The following is a 22,145-nucleotide window of genomic DNA, read 5'->3' on the forward strand; positions in this document are numbered from 1 at the left end:
CCTAATAGCTGTCTGTAAGTGGTGTTTCTGCGTTCTCTAGTGGCGGTGACTCCTTACTACACGTGTAGACCAATATTGCAACATAAAGTTGACATGAACAGTTATGTACTCTTTTATTGTATTTGAACACACATCTTTGATTCGATCAATTACGAGCCAGTGAAACAATAAGTATATCATTAATTCAGAAGAATCTAGTAAGATCATTAAAGTCATTTGTAAAGTATGTTTCATGTTAACAGTCACAAGGTTAGGGTTCTGCAAAATTATTAAAGAAAACAACAACAAATGAATACCAAAATTCAAATTACAATCTGCTGTTCAGCGGTAAATACATGAATATTTTTTAGCATTATATAGTCACACAATCCTTTTAGTCATTTAGCTTTTTCAGTTTATCCTCAGTTTAAATATGTTTTTAAATATAGTCTAACTTTGTTTGTACCAGGAGCGTAGCCAGAACATTTGGGGTAGGCCTAGACAAATATGGATAGGCATCTTTTCTTTTTTTTTTTACTTATTTACTTTGCGATGTGCACCCTTGCATAATTTTTCGAAGATATTTTCGTTTTTGGGTAGGCCTTAGAACAAATTGGGTTGGCCTTTGTCTACCCAGGCCTACCCGTGGCTACCCTTGGTTTGTACTGATGTACTTTTTTCCTACAGAATTCCAAAGGGAAAACATTAGGTTTAGATGTCGAGTAGCTTATCAGTCCCACGGTGACACAGGGTGTCAGTACCCTCCAATTGTGTTGCCAGGTTACTGGAGGGGTGTCTTGTTCCCAGTGTTCTTGTTGTCCAGGAAGTTGATGGTCTTCACCACCCAACTGTCAGATGGGCGGGCACACAGCTGGCGACCAGTATTTGTCTTCAGCCTGACAAAAGGGGAGGGATCCAATCAGAATACACTTAGAATTGGAGGAATCCAATCAGAACATTGTATATTTACACGCAAACATGAACTTGAGACAGGACTGCCTTTCACAGGAACAGACTATGTACAGAGGGTCACACACACACACACAAACACAGACACACACACACACACACACACACACACACACACACACACACAGACACACACACACACACAGACACACACACACACACACACACACATCCTTACAGCACGGCAGGGGTGGAGCAGTGCTGGCTGGTCCTGGTGAAGCTGACCACTGGATGTTTGGGCTGACTGGTGATGAAACTGAAGCAGCACTTCTTAGGTGCAGTCACACGGAACCCTACAAACACACACAAAGAGGCACTCGTTATGACAAGCAGGTGGATTCATTCACACGTTTACACACATCCAAACAAGAAACAGGCCTGCACAATAGGATTATAATGTCTCGCTGAGTCTCTTTTGTGTTTCTTCTCTGTAGGCCTTACCACTCTCTCTCTCTTTTTGTCTTCCTCCTCCTCTCACTTTTTCTGTCTCTATCTTCCACTTTCGCTCTCTCTCCCCCCTCTTTGATTTCCCTCTCTCAGGATCTCTTTTTAAGTTTCTTCTCTTAAATATATACCCCGCTCTCTCCCTCTTCTCTTGCTCCCTCGTTCTCTGTCTCCCCCCCCTCTGACTCCCTCCTTTTCTCTCAATCTCTCTCTGTTTCTTTCTCCTCCTTTCTTCTTCCCTCCTTCCCTCCCTCCCTCCATCCCTCCCTCCCTCCTTCCCTCCCTCCCTGGTTCCTACCTTGGCTCAGTGTGATGGCCCCCATCAGCAGGAAGACCACAGGCAGCAGAGAGAGGCGAGAAGCAGACATGCTGGAGTTTAAGGTGTGGCTGGAGACCGGTTGGTAGTCTGTCTGTCTGTCGGGTTCCCTGCTGTGTGTGAATGCCCTGGCACTGTGGCTGCATATATACCAGAGAGAAAGAGAAGGGGGCTCCCCAGCCAAAGGGGGCCTGGAAATTCATCATCTTCACGATTCTGACAATCGCGGGGGCTTACCAGTGGGCGAGTCTCGTTCATGTGTTCATGTGTTTCTCCCAGTATGATGAGGTGATTTTTCACTTCCCCTTTTCACAGTTGTGCAGATCAATTATATGCAGCAAACACCTTCCACAGAATCCAGTTTAGAACTGCAGAATGAGGAAGTCTGGCTTGGGGCTTTTTTTGACAGCCTAGAGGACAAAGTTACATTCAGTGATTGAAAGTGTTAGCTTTGTAGTCCGAATATCCTTTCATAGTTCCTTACTGACCACATGTTTTCTTTGATCACACCACATCAACAACCAAACACACATTCAGTTTAGGAATGTGTGTTATGCACAGTACAGGCGGATATCAAATTAAAGGAAAGATCAATGTGAAGTGTCTTAGTAAGGGGTTGAACCAACTCAACAGTTTAATTGTGCCTTGACAGATTCTACGAGTCTCCCTCGTTTGGCGTTTTGATGAAGATGAACGGGGGAAGCAGTGTCGGGCCGACCACATCCAGAAGTGATCTGTCTCTCTCGAGGGCTGAGCTGTTGAAGTGTGACTTTGTGTATTCTCTTTGCTTTGCATCTTAAGATACAATTTATCCTGTCTATGTGTTGTGGTCAACAAGAGGTTCTGATTGAAAGGTTCTTTGAACCCAAACTCTTTCAGCAGAAAAAATATTTGAGTCAACTGACACTTGTGTACGTTAAAACAGACATCCTATCACACGTTTGTCATTGGTAGGAATGTCGGTTTGATCATGTTTTCTTTATTTCTGTCTTTTTAAAATACAAGATGAAGGTTCAGCGTGTTATTGTTTGTTGTTCGTATGTTAATAACAGTGCATTTGACCTTCATAAAGGGACTGTCCGGTGTTTTACTAAATGTATTTCTACCCCCCTTCCCCATTAGGCTATTAGGTCATCTCTGAAAAGGAAACCACCCAAAGGTTTCACTTCTGTTTGAGTTTTTGACGGATTCAACAGAACATTTTCTGTGTGGCTCAGTGTACACTCTGATCTGCCAATACTGTAGGTTTTATTTCTGCCTAACAATATTGAAAATAACCACACACCCCTCTGTGCTCCAGTCTGTTCAGTCTTGGCAGTGTGAGAAGTGATTCTGACTCGATACTCAAACACAAAAACGTCAAACACAAATAACAACACAAACGCCCAGTAATTCAAAGAGGGAAATTATTTTTAAAAAGCAGAAAATAAGCAATTGAAAGAAGCTTCAAAAGAGAAAGACACTTACCCTCTCACATTACTCAGTAATCTAAGCTACCCCAAAGCAGCATTCCCCATGCCCAAATCAAATAAGAAAATAGTAAACTAAGAAGATGACATTTTTTTAAACAAAATTGTTAGAAAAAATTAAGAAATAAAAAGAGAAATATGACGAGGTGGTGCCGGTGAGGAAACCAGAAGCCATGAAGCAGATTCATTACAAACCACATGCAGCTACTGCACTTCGCCCTCCCCTGACCCCTGACCCCTGACCCCCTCCTGACCCCTGACCCCCTCCCCTGACCCCTGACCCCCTCCTGACCCCTGACCCCCTCCTGACCCCTGACCCCCTCCTGACCCCTGACCCCCTCCTGACCCCTGACCCCCTCCCCTGACCCCTGACCCACACCAGATCATGACTCCCAGGCTCAGTGTTCAGGGCAGGCAGAGAAACGGGCTCAGACCACAACAAAGGGTCCGTGTTTGAGGTTCTGTGCTTCCTAAAAACTAAAATCAGATTGATGAGTTATGGGCGCTAATATCAACCTTACCAATAACATCAATACTCCTACTGCTACTTATAGTAATAATAATAATAATAATAATAATAGTGATAATAATAATAATTGGATTCACAGAGTGAGTATAAAAGTCAGCCGTTGTCAGATGTATGAGCTGAAACACCAGCAGTGAGGGCATACAAACATACAAAGTAAAGAAGATATATTCTGACCAGACCGTTTCGCACCCCTTTTCCCACCCCCTCCCCACCCCCCACCCCCTCCCCATCCCCCACCCCGTCCCCTCCCCACCCCCCACCCCCCCAGACCTGAAACCAATGTCATGTAAACATGCGCCTTTGGAATGGACGCGATTAGAGGGGGGAGGGGGTTTACTGCAAATACGGCCCCATGCTAAACTGGAGTGAATGGATCTCAAAGCTGGTCTCACTTGTTAACGTGCCACATACGCGTGCTTATACACGCAAACACACGCACATGCGTATTTAACCTACACTCCTGGAGACGACCAGCAACTGGGTCAATATTATATTGTTAGAACAGGTGAGTAAGGAGGAGTTCACAGTTACCAGGCAACCAACTGTGTGTGTGAGTGTGTAAGCTTGTTAGTGTGTGTGTGTGACGTGTGTGCTGTTAACACACTGAGTGTGTTTTTGTGTTCTTGGCAGGGTGGTAGTACACATGCAGAGACCTTGCATTGGCAGCATAAAAATGTGTATCAGGGGGACATGCTTCTTGAACCAAAGACAGGGCTTTCTTGGTCAGACAAGGACTCCTTCCCTCCTCTAGGGATTTTATTCTGACGCCCCCATGCAGAACCCCTCCCACTCCCCTTCCCCCCAATCCAATCCATTCTAACATATTTTTCTCCATTCATATCAAGAGTTCCTCACTGTTCTGCTTTACCGACCAACCAGAGAGCGGCGTGCACCTGAAAGAAAATCTCCCTCTGAACACGATACCATACTTTTAAACAATAACCTCCATTTACAAATGTATTAAACACAGGGGCTTGAAACTCCCCACAAAGATGGCACAGTCGCCATAGAAAGCTGTTAGAAAGACTAGAAAAAAGACACTTTAGCTGAGGTTCCTGGGATTGAGCAGGGAAGATGTGACGTAAAGAGAGTGGTTGGACGGGGCTCACAGCTGGAATGTAGGACGTCTCCAACGCTCCCCTGTTCTGCTCCTTAGCTTTGAGGGTTGGTTTGGGTGAGGGAACGTTACGTACAGAGATGGACAGACAGATGGATAGACAGATGGATAGACAGACCGACAGAAACACACACAGACAAGCGGGTTCAGCAAACTCATACAGACAGACAGACAGACACGTACAGACAGACAGACACAGACATACAGACAGACAGACAGACACATACAGACAGACATACAGACAGACACATACAGACAGACATACATACAGACAGACACGTACAAACAGACAGACAAATACAGACAGACATACAGACAGACAGACAGACACGTACAAACAGACAGACACAGACAGACAGACAGACAGACATACATACATACAGAGAGACACAGACAGCTACGCAGACAGATAGACAGACAGACATACAGACAGACACATAAGCAGACAGACAGACAGACAGACAGACACAGACAGACAGATACAGAGACAGACAAAAAGGCTTAGCAGACTCAAACAAAGGGCCAGAGATCCGTGAATAGATAGTTTGCTAGTCATAGCACACTACAATCCTCAAAGGAAACCTCTCCAGCCGTAGTTATGAACGTGGATAACAGTCCTTGACAGGCAGAAACATCTAAATATCATCAACTAAGGCTTACAAACGAGAAGTAATAATTCTGGTGGACAGACAGTAGGGCTGAATCATCTGGGAACATCCAGTCCAGCAGGAAATAAAGGGATGGACAGTGGCCTGGCGGTGTGTGTCCAGCTAGGACTATGGGTGTGTGTATGTGTCCATCCATCCATCTATGAATCCATCCATGCTTTCTTTCCTTTGAGTAATTCAGGGCTCAGTCCTTATGAAAGTCTTGTTTTATCTTCCTCTCTTTTTCCCCTCTTGTTGCTGTTCCCTGGCTCTGTGGGGGTCCCTACGGCTCCTCCTCCCCTGTAGAGACTGCGAGGCGCATGGCCACAGACAAGTGGTCCGTGAGACCGGCCAGCTGCGAGATGAAGCTGAACTCCTCTATGTCCTGCAGGGGGCGACAGAAAGCTACATCAGAGTCACATCCACACACATCAACCACAGAGCATTCATTAAGCCCATCGGAATAGATACATAGCACAGATGATTTGCATGTGACTCAACGAATGTGACTCAGTAGAGCTGTCCTGCTAACGACATCTATGATCTTCCCCTGAGAACGTGTGGCATTGTTACGTTTCACCACAGGGGGGCAGCCCGGCCCCATTCTTTGAGAGTGGGACAACAGGTGAAACAGAAAGAGTGAAAGAAAACCAGAGAAGTAGAGGAGATAAGGAGGAGAGTCAAACTAAGAGAGAGAGAGAGCGAATGAGAGAGAAAAAGAGAGAGAGAGAGAGAGAGAGAGAGAAGAGAGAGAGAGGGAGAAAGAGAGAGAGAGAGAGAGAGAGAGAAGGGGGAGGGATGAAAGGAGGGAAGGACAAAGAAACATTCTGTCCCTCTTCATTCACTCTCTTACAGAAGCTATGCAAATCGCATCATTTGGTTTTCCTCCTATGAGACACAAATCGGAATCTCCCCTCAGATGGAACAACAACAACAAGAGCGTCATACCACTTTCCAGTCCTGCTGCGGGCTGTCCTCCTTGTACAGGATGTAATCGATCCTGCGACCGTTGCCCTTCAGAGGGATCTTCCTGCCCTTCTGGCTGGGGCACTGGTTCTTACTGGGGGGGAACACCAGGTATTCCTTTCTGCCCTCCTCATTCTCCATCACCCTACACACACACAAATACATGAACAAAGTGCACACAGAGACACACACACAGGGTTTGCGTAGATCCTGTGGGGTTAGGATTAGCGTGTGTAAGAGTAAATAAGGGAAGTGTATATTCATTAATAGGATGTACAGTATGTAATGCTTTGGGGGGGAAGCGTGTTGAACGAGAGTTGCCTTACTTCTGTAAACTCTCTGGTGAGCTGACCTCCTCATCATAAAGTCCACTGGGGTCCAGTAGGGTACCTGTTGAACACACACACACACACACACACACACACACTGAATCAAACAGCATAACACAGAGTTGCAGGTCCCTTTTCAGTACCCCATAATGTTGTGGCATTTAATGGATCATAACACCACAACATCAAAATATCATATTATCACAATATCAAAATAACATACAGCATGTATTTATATATGTAAGATGGTAAGACGGAACTCTATAATTTCACACAATATACTGTAATCCTATATAATAATAATGGATGTACTGTAAGCACCCTCCCTGTGTGTCCCTGTCCTGTTTTGACCCTCAATTTGGAGTCTCCATGCACCAGTGTACTAAATAACTAGCGGAGCAAGTCTTCAGAACCCCGTCCAGACCCAAACTAAACACCTCCCCAGTGAATGGTCAGCAAGCCTGGAGCTGTGTCTCTATCTTTGAAGGATATTTAGGTCTACACATCACAGTGTGGAGCCAGACTTTGCAACTTTCTCATTTAGCATCTTAGAAGCCCATGATAGCTCCTTTGCCACCCCCCCAGTCTCCAAAACTGCCCCAAACCTGTAAGTGTCATCACCACAATGTCACAGCATATATGTGTGTGTGTGTGTTAGTGTGTGTGTATGCATGTGTGTGTGTGTACACTCACCCAGGGCCCATGGCTTGTCCTCCCCTGGCCCCTGGCGACAGGGGTCCTTGTACTGGGTGAAGAGCGCATGCTGCTGCTCCAGCTTGTCCTCTGCAACACAACAACACAACCCAGATACACAGACCGCACCGCTACGCGAACGCGCGCAAAGACGCACATGCAAACACACAAATAAAGGCATGTGTACAATCAGGAACACGCATGCACTCCTCAACAAGACATGACACGGCCATCACATACAAACACGGCACACATGTGCACACCACACACGGCACACACCAACGGAGCGTGTTACCTGAGGAGCAGTTGTCGAAGTTGAGGTCACCCAGAACAACATCAAAGGCCACCTGGTCTTCCTTCTCGTCCGAGGGTCGGGACGTTGCCTTGCGAAACTCCTCCCCCCACTCCAGGAGCAGGTCCAACTGCTCACAGCGCACAGCTGCATCTCCTGGGGGCGGGGGAGGGGGTGCAAAGGAGGGGGGAGGGGAGAAGGGGGAGGGGTGGAAGGAAACAGAACAGCTTCAGTGTTTGCAGCCATGAGAGGACCGGAGACAGGCTCCCCAGTCAAACTCAGGTTCAACTGCATGCTCTCTGGGGGTCAGTAGACACACACACACACCCATAGGCCCCCCCATCCCCCCCCCCCCCACACACACACACACACACATATACACACACACAAATATATAAAAGCTTCCACTACGAAGGATGAGATAATCCTTCAATTAAAATCTTCCAACAAAGAATTGTCCTTCATTATCCCTAGCATTATAAGGTCTATCCCCCGGTTTCAACTCCATCCCCCTTCCTCTCTCTCTCTCTCCTTTCCACCCCATATTTGATGTGTGTTTAGAAATAGCTTCTGGTCTATAATTAGCTATGCTAGCAGACTGTGGGGTGTGGGAGGAGCCAGTAATAGCAGAGAAATCAGTCTTGGTGAAGAATGAGACACAGCGACCAGCAGCTTTAAATAGGACTCTCTGACGCCAGACACAGTGGGAGCGGGTCGCCATGGGAACCGGGGATGTGCGGGGGGGGGGGGGGGGGGGGGGTGCATGCGTCGTTTCTTCTTCTGCTTCTTTCAGGCAGAGAAGGCTGGTTGGGGTGTTCGGCTACAGTCACACACACCCACCCCCCCAAAAAACATGCACTCACAGCAGCATTCACAAAACACACACACACACACACATGAACACGCTGCCCCAACACACTGTGGAGTGGCTCTTACAGCCCTATGTACCTTCGATGGCATGGAGGTGGGTACAGGTGAGATATCCCACAACCCTCTGCTCCTGGTGTGAGGTGCCCACCTGTACCTGCAGAGACCAGGGAGGAAGCAGACACATCTGGTAACCACATCCCACAGTCAAAATCAATATTGTCCTGTCTTGCACCACGTTGTGGATAATTCGTTTACGTAAACAGATTCTAATGGAACAGTAAGGGTAATGGAAGCCGAACAATATAACAAAGCAACAGGAGACCTGTGTGTGGTGACAGAGCACTTTGCTGCTATCGGATCCATTTATCTCCACCAGGGGATCAAGGCTGTGCTTGTTGAACAGAGGAGAGAAGGAGTAATGTAATGATTCTGATTCTGATGTGGGAGAAGACTAGAGTAGTCTGGAGAGGCTCAAGCCAAGAGACTGGACCAATCACAGTGCTGCTCTCATGGCAAGAGAATCTGCACCCAATGGAAAAACCACAATCCAGCCCTGGTTCAGGTAACTAGACATTAACATTTTGGATTCCCTTCTCAAAACATACGTTCAGTGACTTTCTTTCATCTGAGATTAGCAGCATTCGTTTAATGAGGCCGTAATAAAGCCCATGGATCAGACGTCATCCAACCACTCCCATATCAACACCGCAGGCATGAAGGCTGTACTGGAGCCCCCGTCAGCCATTAACTGCTTTCTTTCTTTCCTCTGATAATCCCCCCCTTTCTCCTGTCAGTTTTCGTTATCCCCTTCTCCAGCTAGAATCAACTCACTTCCCTCTCCACTTTCCCTCTCTCGCTCTCTCCTTTCAACTCGCTCTCCCTGCCCTTGTTTCCTCCTCTCTCCCCTGCTCTCCATCTTGTCCTGGGTCGTGGTGTATGAATATTTTAGGGGCTTAGCCATGCATGGGTTGGTGTGGGGGCTCAGCAACAAGCCATAAGGGATTTGGCAGGCTCTGAACTGGTTATTGTTGTTGTGTGTGTGGGTCTAGTGTGTGTGGGTCTAGTGTGTGTGGGTCTAGTGTGTGTGGGTCTAGTGTGTGTGGGTCTAGTGTGTGTGGGTCTAGTGTGTGTGGGTCTAGTGTGTGTGGGTCTAGTGTGTGTGGGTCTAGTGTGTGTGGGTCTAGTGTGTGTATTCCAGTGCGTGTTCTCATTAAAAAACAACAATGAATTGAAGGTTATGAAAATGGCTCTATGGATGTTGTGGTATAGAGTAATGTTACGTTAGAAACAGTATAAAGACAGCATAACATGAATATGCTGCCCTGACTCTCTTCCCTGTAACATAGCCCAAACACACTACCCTACCCTGTAACATAGCCCTAACACACTACCCTACCCTGTAACCTATTCCCTAACATGCGGCCATAGCCTAACATGCTGCTCTGACCCTAACGTTCAGCTCTAACCAAACACACTGCCCAGTAAACTATACCTGCCATGGTACCCTAACCTTAATAGATGTAAGCCTCTATCATGCTCAGGGTTCATTTAGAGTTGAGTAGAGGAATGACCAGGGTCCCACTGCATAGAGCAGGAAGCCATATGAATGGCAGTGGCAATGGTTGGCCCCTTCTAAAAGGGGGCATGAGGCCCCTTCTGTCTATGTCCTCAGGGTTTAACTCACACCCTGTGCGCATGTGTACACACACAGACACACACACACACACCGTATACACCACAGTCCTCTTTCACCCATGCCCTCAATGGTTAAATTATAATACACTAGATAAATATTGAGACTGAACAGCTTTAATTACGGCCTTTCTCATTCTTCAGAGGAACATTTTTAATTAATACTCACACTCAAATTTCCCTCTCCACATCCTCCCCTCTCTTGCTCTTTCCCTCGCGTTGTCTCTCCTATCTGTCTCTCTTCTTCCTCTTTTGCCTCCCCCCTCCGTCTCTCCCCAGTGACTCAGCCCGACAACAGGGTGTTGATCTCTAATGGCTGTGAGACACTGACCCCCCCCCCCCCCAGCAGCAGCACTGTGATGAGAGCCCCACAGTGAGAGCTCCGAGGTACAAGAGCACGTCGCTGGGGTTCACAGACCTGCCGGCATCCCTACAGCTCCTCTCATCAATGTTTTTCTTCCAGACACACACGCACCACACGCATACAGCACGCGCGCACACACACACACGCGTGCGCTGATCTGACATCGGCATCATGTTGCCGGGAGGTGCTGAGTTGACCCAGCAGGTCTTGGCTCTCTGCCAGCCTCTGAACACAGTGGTGAGAGGGGGGGGATTAATGGACGCTAACCCTGACAACGCTCTGCCCTCACGCGTCACACACTCTCACAGACACACGGCTGTGGAGGTTGTTGCTTTTACCCTGCAGAAGTGTAGCATTTCATCTGAGACGGAATCGGCCGAAGGAAAAGGAAGCCTTTGTTTGCCATTTTCATATCCTCAACTTAAATTGCAAAAAGAGAGAGATGAAGACAGACAGAGAGAGAGTGAAAGAGAGAGAGAGAGAGCACTGGAAGTGGGATCAACTTAAAGTCCTGAGCAAAGCAGGTGTCTGCTAGCAGGTTCTGTATGACAGAGATAATGAGGAGCTGACCTTGGCAAAGAGCACTCCCTTGGCAGCCAGGGAATCCTCTCCACGCCCGTTGGGATAGCACTCATAATGGGCATCCAGGATTGGGTAGCGACTGGCCAACATTAGGCCGCTGTTCAGGAACTTGAAGTGTGAGCAGCAGTGCCTCCAGCCGTAGCTGCCCACGTCACTCAGCACGAAGGGGAAATAGCGGTGAAGCTGGCTCCGCAGCCTGGACGTGGAAGTGTGGTCAAAGACTTCCTGCAAGCACAGGAAATCCAGGTTGGCGGGGAAAAAGGCCGAGATCTCGTGATCGAATCCGTCCTCGCCGTGGCGACGCTTGCGTCCCGTCGGTCGCTTGAAGACGGAGGTGCGGTGGGAGAGGGTGTTGTTGGACGACACGGCCCCCGTGCCGCCTCCGTCGCCGTGGAAACGGGTCAGGGACTCCCGGGAGGCGGTGCGGCTGTTGATGCTGCTGGAGTCCCCGCCCCCTTCGACGCCCCCGGGGTGTTTCCCCGCCTCCTCCTCCTCGTCCAGGGGGGGGTCAGGCTCAGGGGCACTGATGCTGATCTGCACCCCGCTGCTGGGGATGGGATGCAGGGGGCAGTCCGAGCTGTTCTGACCCCCGGCCGAGTGGAGGGGGCAGTCTGCCGAGTCGTCCCCGGCGCCACCAGAGTGCAGAGGGCACTCGGGGGAAGGAGCACCCCCCGGCGGATGGACGGGGCAGTCTGCGGAGCCCTGCTCTCCGTTGGGGTGGAGAGGGCAGTCGGGCTGGGGCTCGGCCTCGGCGGTGGAGGGCGTGTTCTCGGGGCGCTGGTCGAGGGACGAGGTGCGTCTGAAGCCCGTGGCCAGGCTGGAGAAGGAGGCGGCGCTGATGGACGTGTTGGTTGGGGAATCGATGTAGATCTTGATCTGCGGTCGGCTGGCGCCGCTGCGGATGCGGCGGCCCACCTCGCGGGCTCGTCGCTGGGTGTCGGACAGGTTGTTGAAGCGAGCCAGCGAGTCCGGCAGCAGGCACACGTTGGCGCTGCCGAAGCAGAAACTCCGTCCCTGAGGTCTCCATTCGCTGAGCCCGGCTCCGGCTCCGCCCTGTCCACAGTACAACACAACGCTTTAGTTACTGCTAGCTTGGAGAGAACACACACCGACAAACAGACACTCTACTACCCGACACAGTCAAGTGAATATGGCGTGCATGCAGCGGAATTAGTAACAATTTACAGTCTGTGCATATATGGTGAGGTTGTGGACGTGCATATTCATCAATTAACACCAGGTCTGTCACTGAAACGAGCACCTTTTTTTTTACCACCATGTCACATTTAATGTCACACTCATAAAAAAGAAAAATAATGGTGTTTTGGTGGAAATTTGACCCACAAATCTAAAGCTCCAAAGAGGCTGGCATGGCCTGCAGCTGCTCACCTGCTCGGCCTGGTGCTTGTCTGGGCGGCAGTGCGTGTAGAGGTAGGGCGTCCTGACCGCCTGCAGCGGCGCCCACAACAGGAAGCCCAGGAGGGCGAGGGGCAGCGAGGCCAGGAACAGGAGCAGGTAGAGAGGCGCCGACACCAGGAGGCACAGCGTCAGGAACGAGCAGGGGTCCTGGGAGCGCCGATGCTTCTCCAGAGAGGTGGCCACACACGACGCCAGCAGGCGGTCCAGCAGCCAGTAGGAGGGGAACACCATGGCCCAAGAGAGGCCGTCCAGGAAGGACAGGAAGCCGCTGGCGTAGGGGGAGACGTGGAGGACCATGGTGACCCTCACGCGCAAACCACGCCGATCACACGATCCACAGTTCTGTTCTGACGGCTAAACAGGAGGCCAACGTGAAAATGTCAAAAAGAAAAGAAAAACAAAAAATGATGATGTCGTCACCCTCCCCCATGAATGGAGAAACACTACATGACACTACATGATGTGCTCTCTGTCTTCACTTTCGCCCAGAGGCTATTTCCTCCTCTGTGTGTGAGAGGTTCACCCCCACCCACCCCCCTCCCCTCAGCAGTGCTGCCCCCCACAGGACCACGGAGGTACTACAGTCTCTGGATGGGGGTCGTCATTGTGTGGTGGGCCGTCAAGAGCCAGTGGGAGCCTCCATCTCTGCCTCAGAATCTGCCGAGAACAAAGAGAGATGGGCGTGAACAACAGCAAGACTTCCTGTCTCTATGTCGAGAAACAGTAAGTCAGAGCAACAGAAAGACATCGTGAGGGAGTAACATGTTGTCTGCCAGCAAGACAGTTTCATGTGTTAACATAGCATATACTAGATGGGTGGGATCGTGTGACTGCTACTTGACTGTTTAATGTTAGTCAATATTCACTCTGCATTGTCATCTTTAAAGTTAAGGTCATGTCAAAGGCATCAATGTCACGTGAACTGATATTGCGCTGTCATTGGCTCTTGTGCTCACTGGCTCCTCCCCTGCCTCCTCCCAGAGTAACCTCCCGTCAGATATTTCCAGTAGTATCTGATGATCAGATGTAATATGCTTAATGCATTTCACTAAATGACGATTGGCCAAACCATGTGATATGACATAGAGCGAGCAGAAAGAGATAGACAGAAAGAAAGAGAGCAGAGAAGTAGTGACTACTTCTCTACTTCTTCGTCCGACCTGTCCAAATCACCTCCCCCACCTCATCTCTCCATCTTTCCATCATCCCCCCCCCCCACCCTGACAGACTGACTCCTGACCCTGCAGAAGGACAGATGGGGGCGGGGGGGGGGGTGGATTGAGAGCTTCTCCAGCCTGTACTAATCCGGCACGCTGAACAGACAGAGAGAGGACCATTGTGTTTTCCTTCGGGGTGATGACATTTACATTTAGTCAGTTAGCAGACGCTATTATCCAGAGCGACTTACAGTAAGTACAGGGACATACCCCCCGAGGCAAGTAGGGTCAAATGCCTTGCCCAAGGACACAACGTCATTTGTCATGGATGGGAATCGAATTGGCAACCTTCAGATTACTAGCCCGATTCCCTAACCGCTCAGCCACCTGACTCCCCAGTATGTGATGACACATATTGTCTCTGTGACCTCCTTTGCCACTCTCTTTCACTTTCATTCACTTTGAGTCTCTCTTTCTATTGGTTGTTTTCTATATCTTTAATCCGGAATGTGTTCTATAACTGCGACTTTCTTTCTCTCAATAATCCTGACAGTGTGTGTCTGCGTATTTGGTTCAGCTTCTAACAGACATTCAAACACCATACATACAAGCTTACAGTACTTTTTCCTGACTTGTAGAGCTCCCGTCTAGACGAGACCTATCTCTACAAATAATTTATAGACCAACACTCCAGCGTACTAAGAGACGCAAATTCACTGTGACAAACCAAGAGTGCAACCACACACACATAAACGCACGCAAACATTCACTCAGTGCATTTCGAGAGTGGTGTCAGTAAGAATCTTGTCTATGGCCCTGTGGTGGGTTGCCGTGTCCAGGGCTGAGGAGGCCAGGCCCATAACGTTGGGCCTGTCTCACTGACGAGGCCTGAGTTAGGGTTAGTGAACAGACAGGCAGGCAGACAGAGAGACATACAGGCTTGCAGACCAACAGACAGGTTTGTAGGAAATGTCTAGTCAGACTGGATGCTCTTCTGTCACATTCTCCCCAGATCTGTTTCGACCACATCCTCTGCCACAGAATCAATACTGTCTAACAATGGTCAATGTGTATGTGTGTGCATGCTTGTGTGCCATAGTGCATGCATGCATGCATGTATGAAAATGAATGTGTTCAAAACCTCAGTTGTACGTGTGCAACCATGTGTGTGTGTCCGCATGAGAGAGAAAGAGTGTGTGTGTATGCTGAAGAGGTTAAGGAGTTGCCTTAGTGAGTGATCCAGTCTGTGTGAGTATCTGGTTAAGCAGAAGGTCAATTGAGCTCCATCCTTTGGTTATAGGGCTTTTCTTTTCCTTCATTATTAATGAAGAACAATAGATGGGAGAGTAAACCGCTGCATTGAGAGTAATGACTAACAGGCAATGCACACACACACAGACACATTCAGGACACGTGCACCCTCTTTGTTGTTCACACCCAAACACAGCACTGAGCAGATGTTGTCTAGGCCTACAGAACAGCGGTATGGCTAAAAGTGAAATAGTGAGTTTTCCATATCCCTACTCTCCCTCTCTACATCCCTCTCTCTCTCTTTCTACTGCATCTTTGTAGTTCATCTTCCTGATTTGAAATCTCTCTTGTGCATAACGTCCTTATTAGTGATGATCTCTTTCTAACTTTGTATGAATTCCCCCTTTCTATCTGTCCTTTCTTTCTTCCTTGTATTCCACAACCATCCATCCAGCCAGTAAGCTACTCAGCCAGCCAGCCAGCCAGCCTGCCAGCCAGCCAGTCAGCCAGAGAGCGGGCGCAAGGAATTTCAGTTGTCATGGTGACCCAGTCACATTGACTTAGGAGCTGTGCTAGTGTGGCCTGTCAGAGTCTGGCTCTGGCTCTGGCTCTGGCCACCTAACACACTCAAGTGGAGGCTGACATACAGTAGGTGTATCTGAGCCTGCAACAGCAGCAGGTTTTAGTACTGCTCCGTAGCCCTATGGCCAACCAGGATGTCGGCTCCAGCACGAGCCCTAAGCTGTTTTCAGTCATGACAGCTATCTCTCAATATTCCGCACTCATGTCAAGATCAATCTATTTGTGTCTTGTTGCTTTTGACCTCCAAGTAAATGGCTGTGTGTCCCAGGGTTGTTTCGGTTGGTTCAGGAATGTTCTCATCCTGATGGGACACTGGGTCAGAATAGGTCATCCTTTCTTTTCTTTTTCACACTGTCCGTCTCTCTCGGTTTCTTCCAAGTGTGCTTCCTCTTTCCTCTCTTTCTTTGCCTTCCTCTTTCGCTGTCAATTACGCTCTCTCTCTCTCTCTCTCTCTCTCTCTCTCTCTCTCTCTCTCTCTCTCTCTCTCTCTCTCTCTCTCTCTCTCTCTCTCTCTCTCTCGTGTCTCTCGCTCTCGTTATAGATCTGTTTTTGGCGTAATTTAGTTCTAATGCTGTCAGAGGAAACGGATAATGCCATCACCATTACCCACAATGCAATCAGCCTCGTAACCCAATCCGCTTCTCCTGTCACCTGCTCTCCGTGCAGCATCCCTCCCCAACATGGTGAGAGGGGACGGAGCGAATGAGAGACAGAGAGAAGCAGAGAGATAGACATACAGAGGCGTGCATAGTAGAAGTACAGCTGTGCAAGTCCTGCCTGGCATGTCATCGGGGGGATTATGATGATGACTCAGTTTTAGTCAGCATGTTGGTGGCGAGCCGCCCAAATGGACACACACATCCCCCTTGCACTAAATATACCTCCGTTTAGATCACACTGAATCCATACCGGTGTGTTACACGTGCAGCCTTCCCTTACCCTTTCACAGACGTGCGCACAAACACACACACGTGCACACACACGCACATCAACGCACACACACACGCAACGCACATATCCAGAGAAGCACATGGACAAACATGAACCCTCACACTTACACACATGCATTTGCATACTGTGTATACAAACACACACACACACACACAGAACACCTGACCTTTCTGCCTGTCCTCCCCCTCTCCCACAGTGCTGAACTTTGACCCCAGCCTCCCAGCCCAGCCTCTGGTTGTGTTCTCTTCAGCCTCCAGCCTGACATCATTCCCCCTCCCGTGTTTAGTCGCTCACTGTGCATTAACATGTCAATATAAGCACACACACAGTGCAAACAAATACATGAACACACACACACACAACTCTAAAACAAACATGTTTTGCGAGGCTGACTGATTCTTAACCCAGTATGCTCTAGAGACACATATAGATCGCTCCAGTCATTGATTTGTTCTACATCTGTCGTGTTAACAGCTCCTGCTGATCACACCATGTCCAAACAGTCTCACTGCCACAACAACACAACAACACAACAACACAACAACACAACAACACAACAACACAACAACACAACAACACAACCTCCAGTTGACATCACAGTGCCAGGAACAACCTCTTTACGTGCAGTACGGAAGGACAGTGCGACAATGACTCGAGTGAAATGTAAAGTGTTCCTGAAAGACCAAAGGTACAGTAGAACGTAGCTCAATGCACTTTGCTTGAATGCCACGTCACTGTGGAAGAGGGAGAAACAGAACAGAATAGCCGATAGTGCTTATGTAAAAGATGAAGGCTTGATGGAGGCAGCTTTACAGAAGCCATGGTATAATGTACATGCACTCGTGTATGACAGACCTAAACCAAGACTGCAAAGACAACCAAGCTAAGTACCACAGATAAATCACTAGAGACTATATGGTTGATATACAAGTATATACCAGGAAAAATAGATCTTCTGGAACAGAGAGAGGGGTGTTAAGCAGAGATTCTGGAACAGAGAGAGGGGTGTTAAGCAGAGAAGAGATGAAGAGAAGCGGGGGGGGGGGAGATAGAGAGGAGGAGAGATAGAGCGGATGAGAGATAGAGAGGAGGAGAGATAGAGAGGAGGAGAGATAGAGAGGAAGAGAGATAGAGAGGAGAGATAAAGAGAAAGAGAGATAGAGAGGAGGAGAGATAGAGAGGAGGAGAGATATAGAGGAGGAGAGATAAAGAGAAAGAGAGATAGAGAGGAGGAGAGATAGAGAGGATGAGAGATAGAGAGGAGGAGAGATAAAGAGAAAGAGAGATAGAGAGGAAGAGAGAGAAAGAGAAAGAGAGATAGAGAGGAGGAGAGATAGGGAGGAGGAGAGATAGAGAGGAGGACAGACGGAGAGAAAGAGAGATCGAGAGGAGGAAAGATAGAGAGGACAGACGGAGAGAAAGAGAGATAGAGAGGAGGGCAGAACACAGTGTGTCTGGAGAGTGATGTAGGGGTTGTCAAGGAAACGGCCAAAAGTTCAGGCGACAGCAAACACAGGTAAGTGGTTGGGATGTGACAAACCTGACTGAGAGAGAGAATGAAATAGAGAGAAATGGGGGAAAAGAAAGCATTGAAGGTACAAAAAAAGAAAAAGAGTACTTTCATTAGTTCAAGAGGGGGGAAGAAAACCGTCCACTAGTACAAACACAGTCAGTAAAACGTCATATCTGGCCCAAACCTGGATTTGACCAGATATGACCTCAATGTGCGGAGGAATAAAGCAGGAAGCCAGCAAGACAGCAGCGGTCGCCATGGTCCCATGGCAGGATGGAGGACAGACGGACAGCAGGGTCAGTTACGACCTCATGCAGCCTTTAGTCTGTCTGAGTGCTAATGGGACAACACTGCCTGCCACGTGAGTTCAGCCTTGTTTAGCCTGTAACGAGCTACTGGTCAGAGCAAAATGAAACACACACACACATACATCACAAACAGACACCAAAACAAACACGTTCTCAAATGTACACACATCCTTACATACACACGACAGGTTATTGAGGTCACCTCATGGCTAGGGTAATGAGAGAGCTTGCGAGTGTTTCCAGAGGGATGAAGCCACACCCTAGCGCACACCCACACACACACACACACACACACAACCATGTACATACATTTACACATCAATACTTAGACTGTACATGTACACACATGCATAACCTCAAACCACACAACCTCACCCAACTCACCCACCCATGCGGCACTGTAATTACACATACAATCATACACATATGTCTAATGACATAGCAAAGCTGTGGTTGGGTCAAACCTGCCAGTGTGTGTGGGTGGTTGAGTGAATGAATGGGTGAACACAGGGCATGGAGGAGCCAAGGATGGGATCCCTTGATCAAGGCTGCCTGTGAGACACACAAACACACACACATGGAAGCACACACACACACAGACATGCATGGAGGCCCACACATGCACAAACCTGCAAAAAACACACGTGTGCGCAAACGAACATGCAAACACACACATGAATGTGGCCATGACGCACACACTCTCACAGACATGTACCACACACATACGTGTAGACTGGCTCTAAGATGAATTTAACGAAACCTCCAATCCTCCCCCATCACAGGGTCATGTTTGGCTCCTGTACCAGTGGAGGACACATAATCTCTCTGTGTTCACACCGCCTGTTCACACAACCCTGCCAACAACAGCCAGGACCCTTGCTGCCTCCGTATGTCTGCCTATCTCTCTGACCCTCACTCACTCACACACACACACACACACACCTCGCTGAATCTTTCCTGTACCTTGTCTTTTTCCCTCTTTTAAAATCGTCACTACGTCTCTCTCTTCCCTCTGTCTCCTAGACACACGTGCAAACCATCACGCACGCAAAGGTCACACACTGAACACACACGGTCATCCATGCCCAAGACACACCGAACAGACTGACGCTGAACAATGTTGGTTTCATCTATAGAAATCTAGTCTGAGATTTGCGGGCAACAGAGGGACAGTAATCAGTCTGCTGGTGTTCTTGACGGAGAGCTTAAAGCGACAGAACTCATTTGACACGTGTTCTTTTTCCCTACATTTTCTATCATTTATGGCTTGAAACTTGCATGTGTTCCAATGCTATTAAAGTACTATACTGTGGATTATATTTGGCGAGCTCCAGATCCGGAGAAAGCGCAAGAAATCAAAACAGTACATGTTTTCTTACAAATACCTGAGGTGCACTTCGCAAGTCTGGCTCACTGGGTCACCACCCTCTGACTGTGTTCCAGTCGTTTCAATGACTAAATGAAACATATTACATTTCTAAGAGAACAGAAAAAGAGATTGTTTCAGGCACACTAGTCCACACTGTGAACCAGTCTGGCTAGCCTCACGCTCCACCCTGGTAACACTGACAGAGGGAGCGGAGAAACACAGGAAGGGAAGCAGATGGGGAAATGGCACAGAGAAAGAGAGAGAAGGAAGAGGATGGGTGAGAGACTGGAAAGATGGAGACTGAGGGACAAAGACATGGACAGAAATATATTGTATAAGACAAAAAGTCGAGACAAATGGTTAGAATGGACGAAAAAATCGAAAGAAAGGGTAAGAGGAAGAGGAGTAAAGAATAGCCTCGCCATTTACAGCATCCTCAAGTCATCAATGCCAAACATTGTGTTGGCATAAACACAGAAAAGCCAGTTGGCCAGTTAGGTTTTAATTTATTATTTTTTATTTTTTTACAAACAATAATAAGACTCAATGAGTAAAAACAGTGTGACTAGAAGAAACAATGAAATATCACAGGGATATTACAAGGAGTAGAATATTACAATTTAACTAGACCATCATCCAGCTAACATGGCTGACTGACTTTCTGAAGATACAGCTATCTGTGTTTGTACGCACTTCTGTTGTATTGCTGCTCTTTAGCTTAAAGGCCTTTGTTAGACATTGGCCTTAATTACAGTGAGCAGGCTCTGGCTAAAGGAACATAATTTCTGTCAGTCAGGTAGTAATAATGCCACACCAGGTGTCATCTCTCACTCTCAGAGGGACAGAGCATTGCTGTGTCTTCATCTATGAGTTCCATAGCAGTTAGGAGACAGGATGATGCCAGCTTGGGCTGTAAGCAGTGAAACAAACCTACAGCTGGATGTTTTGAGGCTGGTTTTTAATCATCACAGTAACTGGGGTCTTACTTACACCAGGACATGCGCCACAGAAACAGTTAAGAACACACAGAGCACTACAGGTTAAGAAACGGAATCCTTGTCAGCTATCAGGTGTCATGTCGGAACTGGACCCCCCTGAGCCGCACCAACCCACTTGATTCTTTTTCTAAGTAAGAGAGAGGAAGGGGGCAGAAGAGAAAGAGAGATAGATAGATAGTTTTATGGCCATGACTCCTTTTCACCACGTCAGCTAAAGAGGCGATCAGAGACTAACGCAGAGAGCAGCTTATTCATAGCCAAGGAGCCACACCTACAGTACAGCACCAGAGCAGATCCTCTGATGGACGATTCTCTGTCCATAGCATTCTGTTGGGTGGCACACAATGTCAGTCTTTCACATTCGCATAGATACGTTTCTATTTCCGTGTGTAGGCTATAGTTGAATCCTATAAGGAGAACGAAATGTGATTATCTGAAGGCTTTCTTCCGGAAATAATTATTGTATCACACAATGTGCCCCTGTTTGTTTTCATTTCAAATTGGTAGAGTTAAGGAAGATACTTGTATAGATCTAAACCACTTCTATCCACCCACCCAAGTGAGTTTCGCCCGCCGAATTTCCAAAGAAGCCATCCTACCTCGGTCAACGACTGTGCCACATCAAGGCTGCAAGCAGAGTTGATCTCATCACAATAATACTGGGAACCCAAACATCTGGAGCTGCAACAACGTATTCCTCAAATGAGTATATATAGCTGTTTCGTTTATGGTAAATTGGCAGCTTTTTTATGCTACACAGTGCGCGCAGTCTACATTAGTGTCTTTACTGTCTCTGATCATTCGATCCCTAGAGTCTCATGCAAATGGCAGTCAAATAATAGCCTTTCTAGCAGGCATAGTAGCTTACATAGATGCGAGGCACTATAAGCTTATAGGCATGGGATAGACATTTGTAATGCTTGACGCAATCTGCTACTGTATTTCCAATGAATGTGCATAACCTTGTAAATAATTTTCTGGTGCTCCTAATGCAATTCATCAATCCATATTTGCATCTCTATTTGCTTCTCTTTGACTAACCCAACCCAGTTTCTTCGCGCGCAAATGGATAAGAGAGGCTATTCAATACAACAACAAAAAACACTTACTTCATGGAAATCGTGATTAGGAATTCAAACAGGTGGAGCACGGTACACTTTAAATTGTCTTCAGTATTCTACTCCTCCGAAGTGATAATAGCCTTTGATCCCTTCAAATCCACGCGACAGACCACTTCATGGCCGCTTACTGACTGCAAGCGAACGAGTTGCCTTCCAGCACCACTACACTTTGAACAGCTCCCATTGACGTCACAGCTCGCAGGCTACGATGCCACTCC

At 47.9% G+C, this 22,145-nt stretch overlaps 2 protein-coding genes across 3 annotated transcripts; both read right to left on the minus strand.

Moving 5' to 3' along the window:
• Positions 1-96: 96 nt before the first annotated feature.
• Positions 97-2,063, minus strand: LOC124476328 (C-C motif chemokine 3-like). The gene is made up of 3 exons (XM_047033416.1): positions 1,691-2,063; positions 1,127-1,241; positions 97-875 (listed from the first exon to the last, which is right to left on the minus strand). Exons 1-3 carry the CDS (start codon positions 1,758-1,760, stop codon positions 761-763), a joined length of 300 nt encoding a protein of 99 aa, XP_046889372.1. The 5' UTR covers positions 1,761-2,063; the 3' UTR covers positions 97-760.
• A 3,181-nt stretch (positions 2,064-5,244) lies between these two features.
• smpd3 (sphingomyelin phosphodiesterase 3) lies at positions 5,245-22,067 on the minus strand. 2 transcript variants are annotated; one of them, XM_047034969.1, is made up of 9 exons: positions 21,916-22,067; positions 12,648-13,334; positions 11,247-12,311; positions 8,699-8,774; positions 7,754-7,906; positions 7,459-7,548; positions 6,763-6,826; positions 6,419-6,581; positions 5,245-5,855 (listed from the first exon to the last, which is right to left on the minus strand). In XM_047034969.1, the coding sequence occupies exons 2-9, from the start codon at positions 12,972-12,974 to the stop codon at positions 5,754-5,756; spliced, it is 2,040 nt and encodes a 679-aa protein (XP_046890925.1). In that variant the 5' UTR covers positions 12,975-13,334; positions 21,916-22,067; the 3' UTR covers positions 5,245-5,753. The 2 variants fall into 2 exon arrangements, with proteins under 2 accessions (XP_046890925.1, XP_046890926.1); XM_047034970.1 differs by lacking the exon at positions 21,916-22,067 and adding an exon at positions 21,406-21,661.
• Between the last annotated feature and the right edge of the window lie 78 nt (positions 22,068-22,145).

This window comes from Hypomesus transpacificus, chromosome 14 (genome assembly GCF_021917145.1).
Source record: "Hypomesus transpacificus isolate Combined female chromosome 14, fHypTra1, whole genome shotgun sequence".
In the NCBI taxonomy this organism is placed as follows: Eukaryota; Metazoa; Chordata; class Actinopteri; order Osmeriformes; family Osmeridae; genus Hypomesus; species Hypomesus transpacificus.

Excerpts from the sequence above, each read along its gene's own strand:
- LOC124476328 (XM_047033416.1), bottom strand. The coding sequence starts at position 1,760 with ATGTCTGCTTCTCGCCTCTCTCTGCTGCCTGTGGTCTTCCTGCTGATG. Across the intron at positions 1,242-1,690 it reads GGCCATCACACTGAGCCAAG|GGTTCCGTGTGACTGCACCT; the intron begins GTAGGAACCAGG and ends GTGTGTTTGTAG. Across the intron at positions 876-1,126 it reads TGCTCCACCCCTGCCGTGCT|GCTGAAGACAAATACTGGTC; the intron begins GTAAGGATGTGT and ends CCCTTTTGTCAG.
- smpd3 (XM_047034969.1), bottom strand. The coding sequence starts at position 12,974 with ATGGTCCTCCACGTCTCCCCCTACGCCAGCGGCTTCCTGTCCTTCCTG. Across the intron at positions 6,827-7,458 it reads GGACAAGCCATGGGCCCTGG|GTACCCTACTGGACCCCAGT; the intron begins GTGAGTGTACAC and ends TGTGTTCAACAG. Across the intron at positions 5,856-6,418 it reads CGCAGCAGGACTGGAAAGTG|GACATAGAGGAGTTCAGCTT; the intron begins GTATGACGCTCT and ends CGCCCCCTGCAG.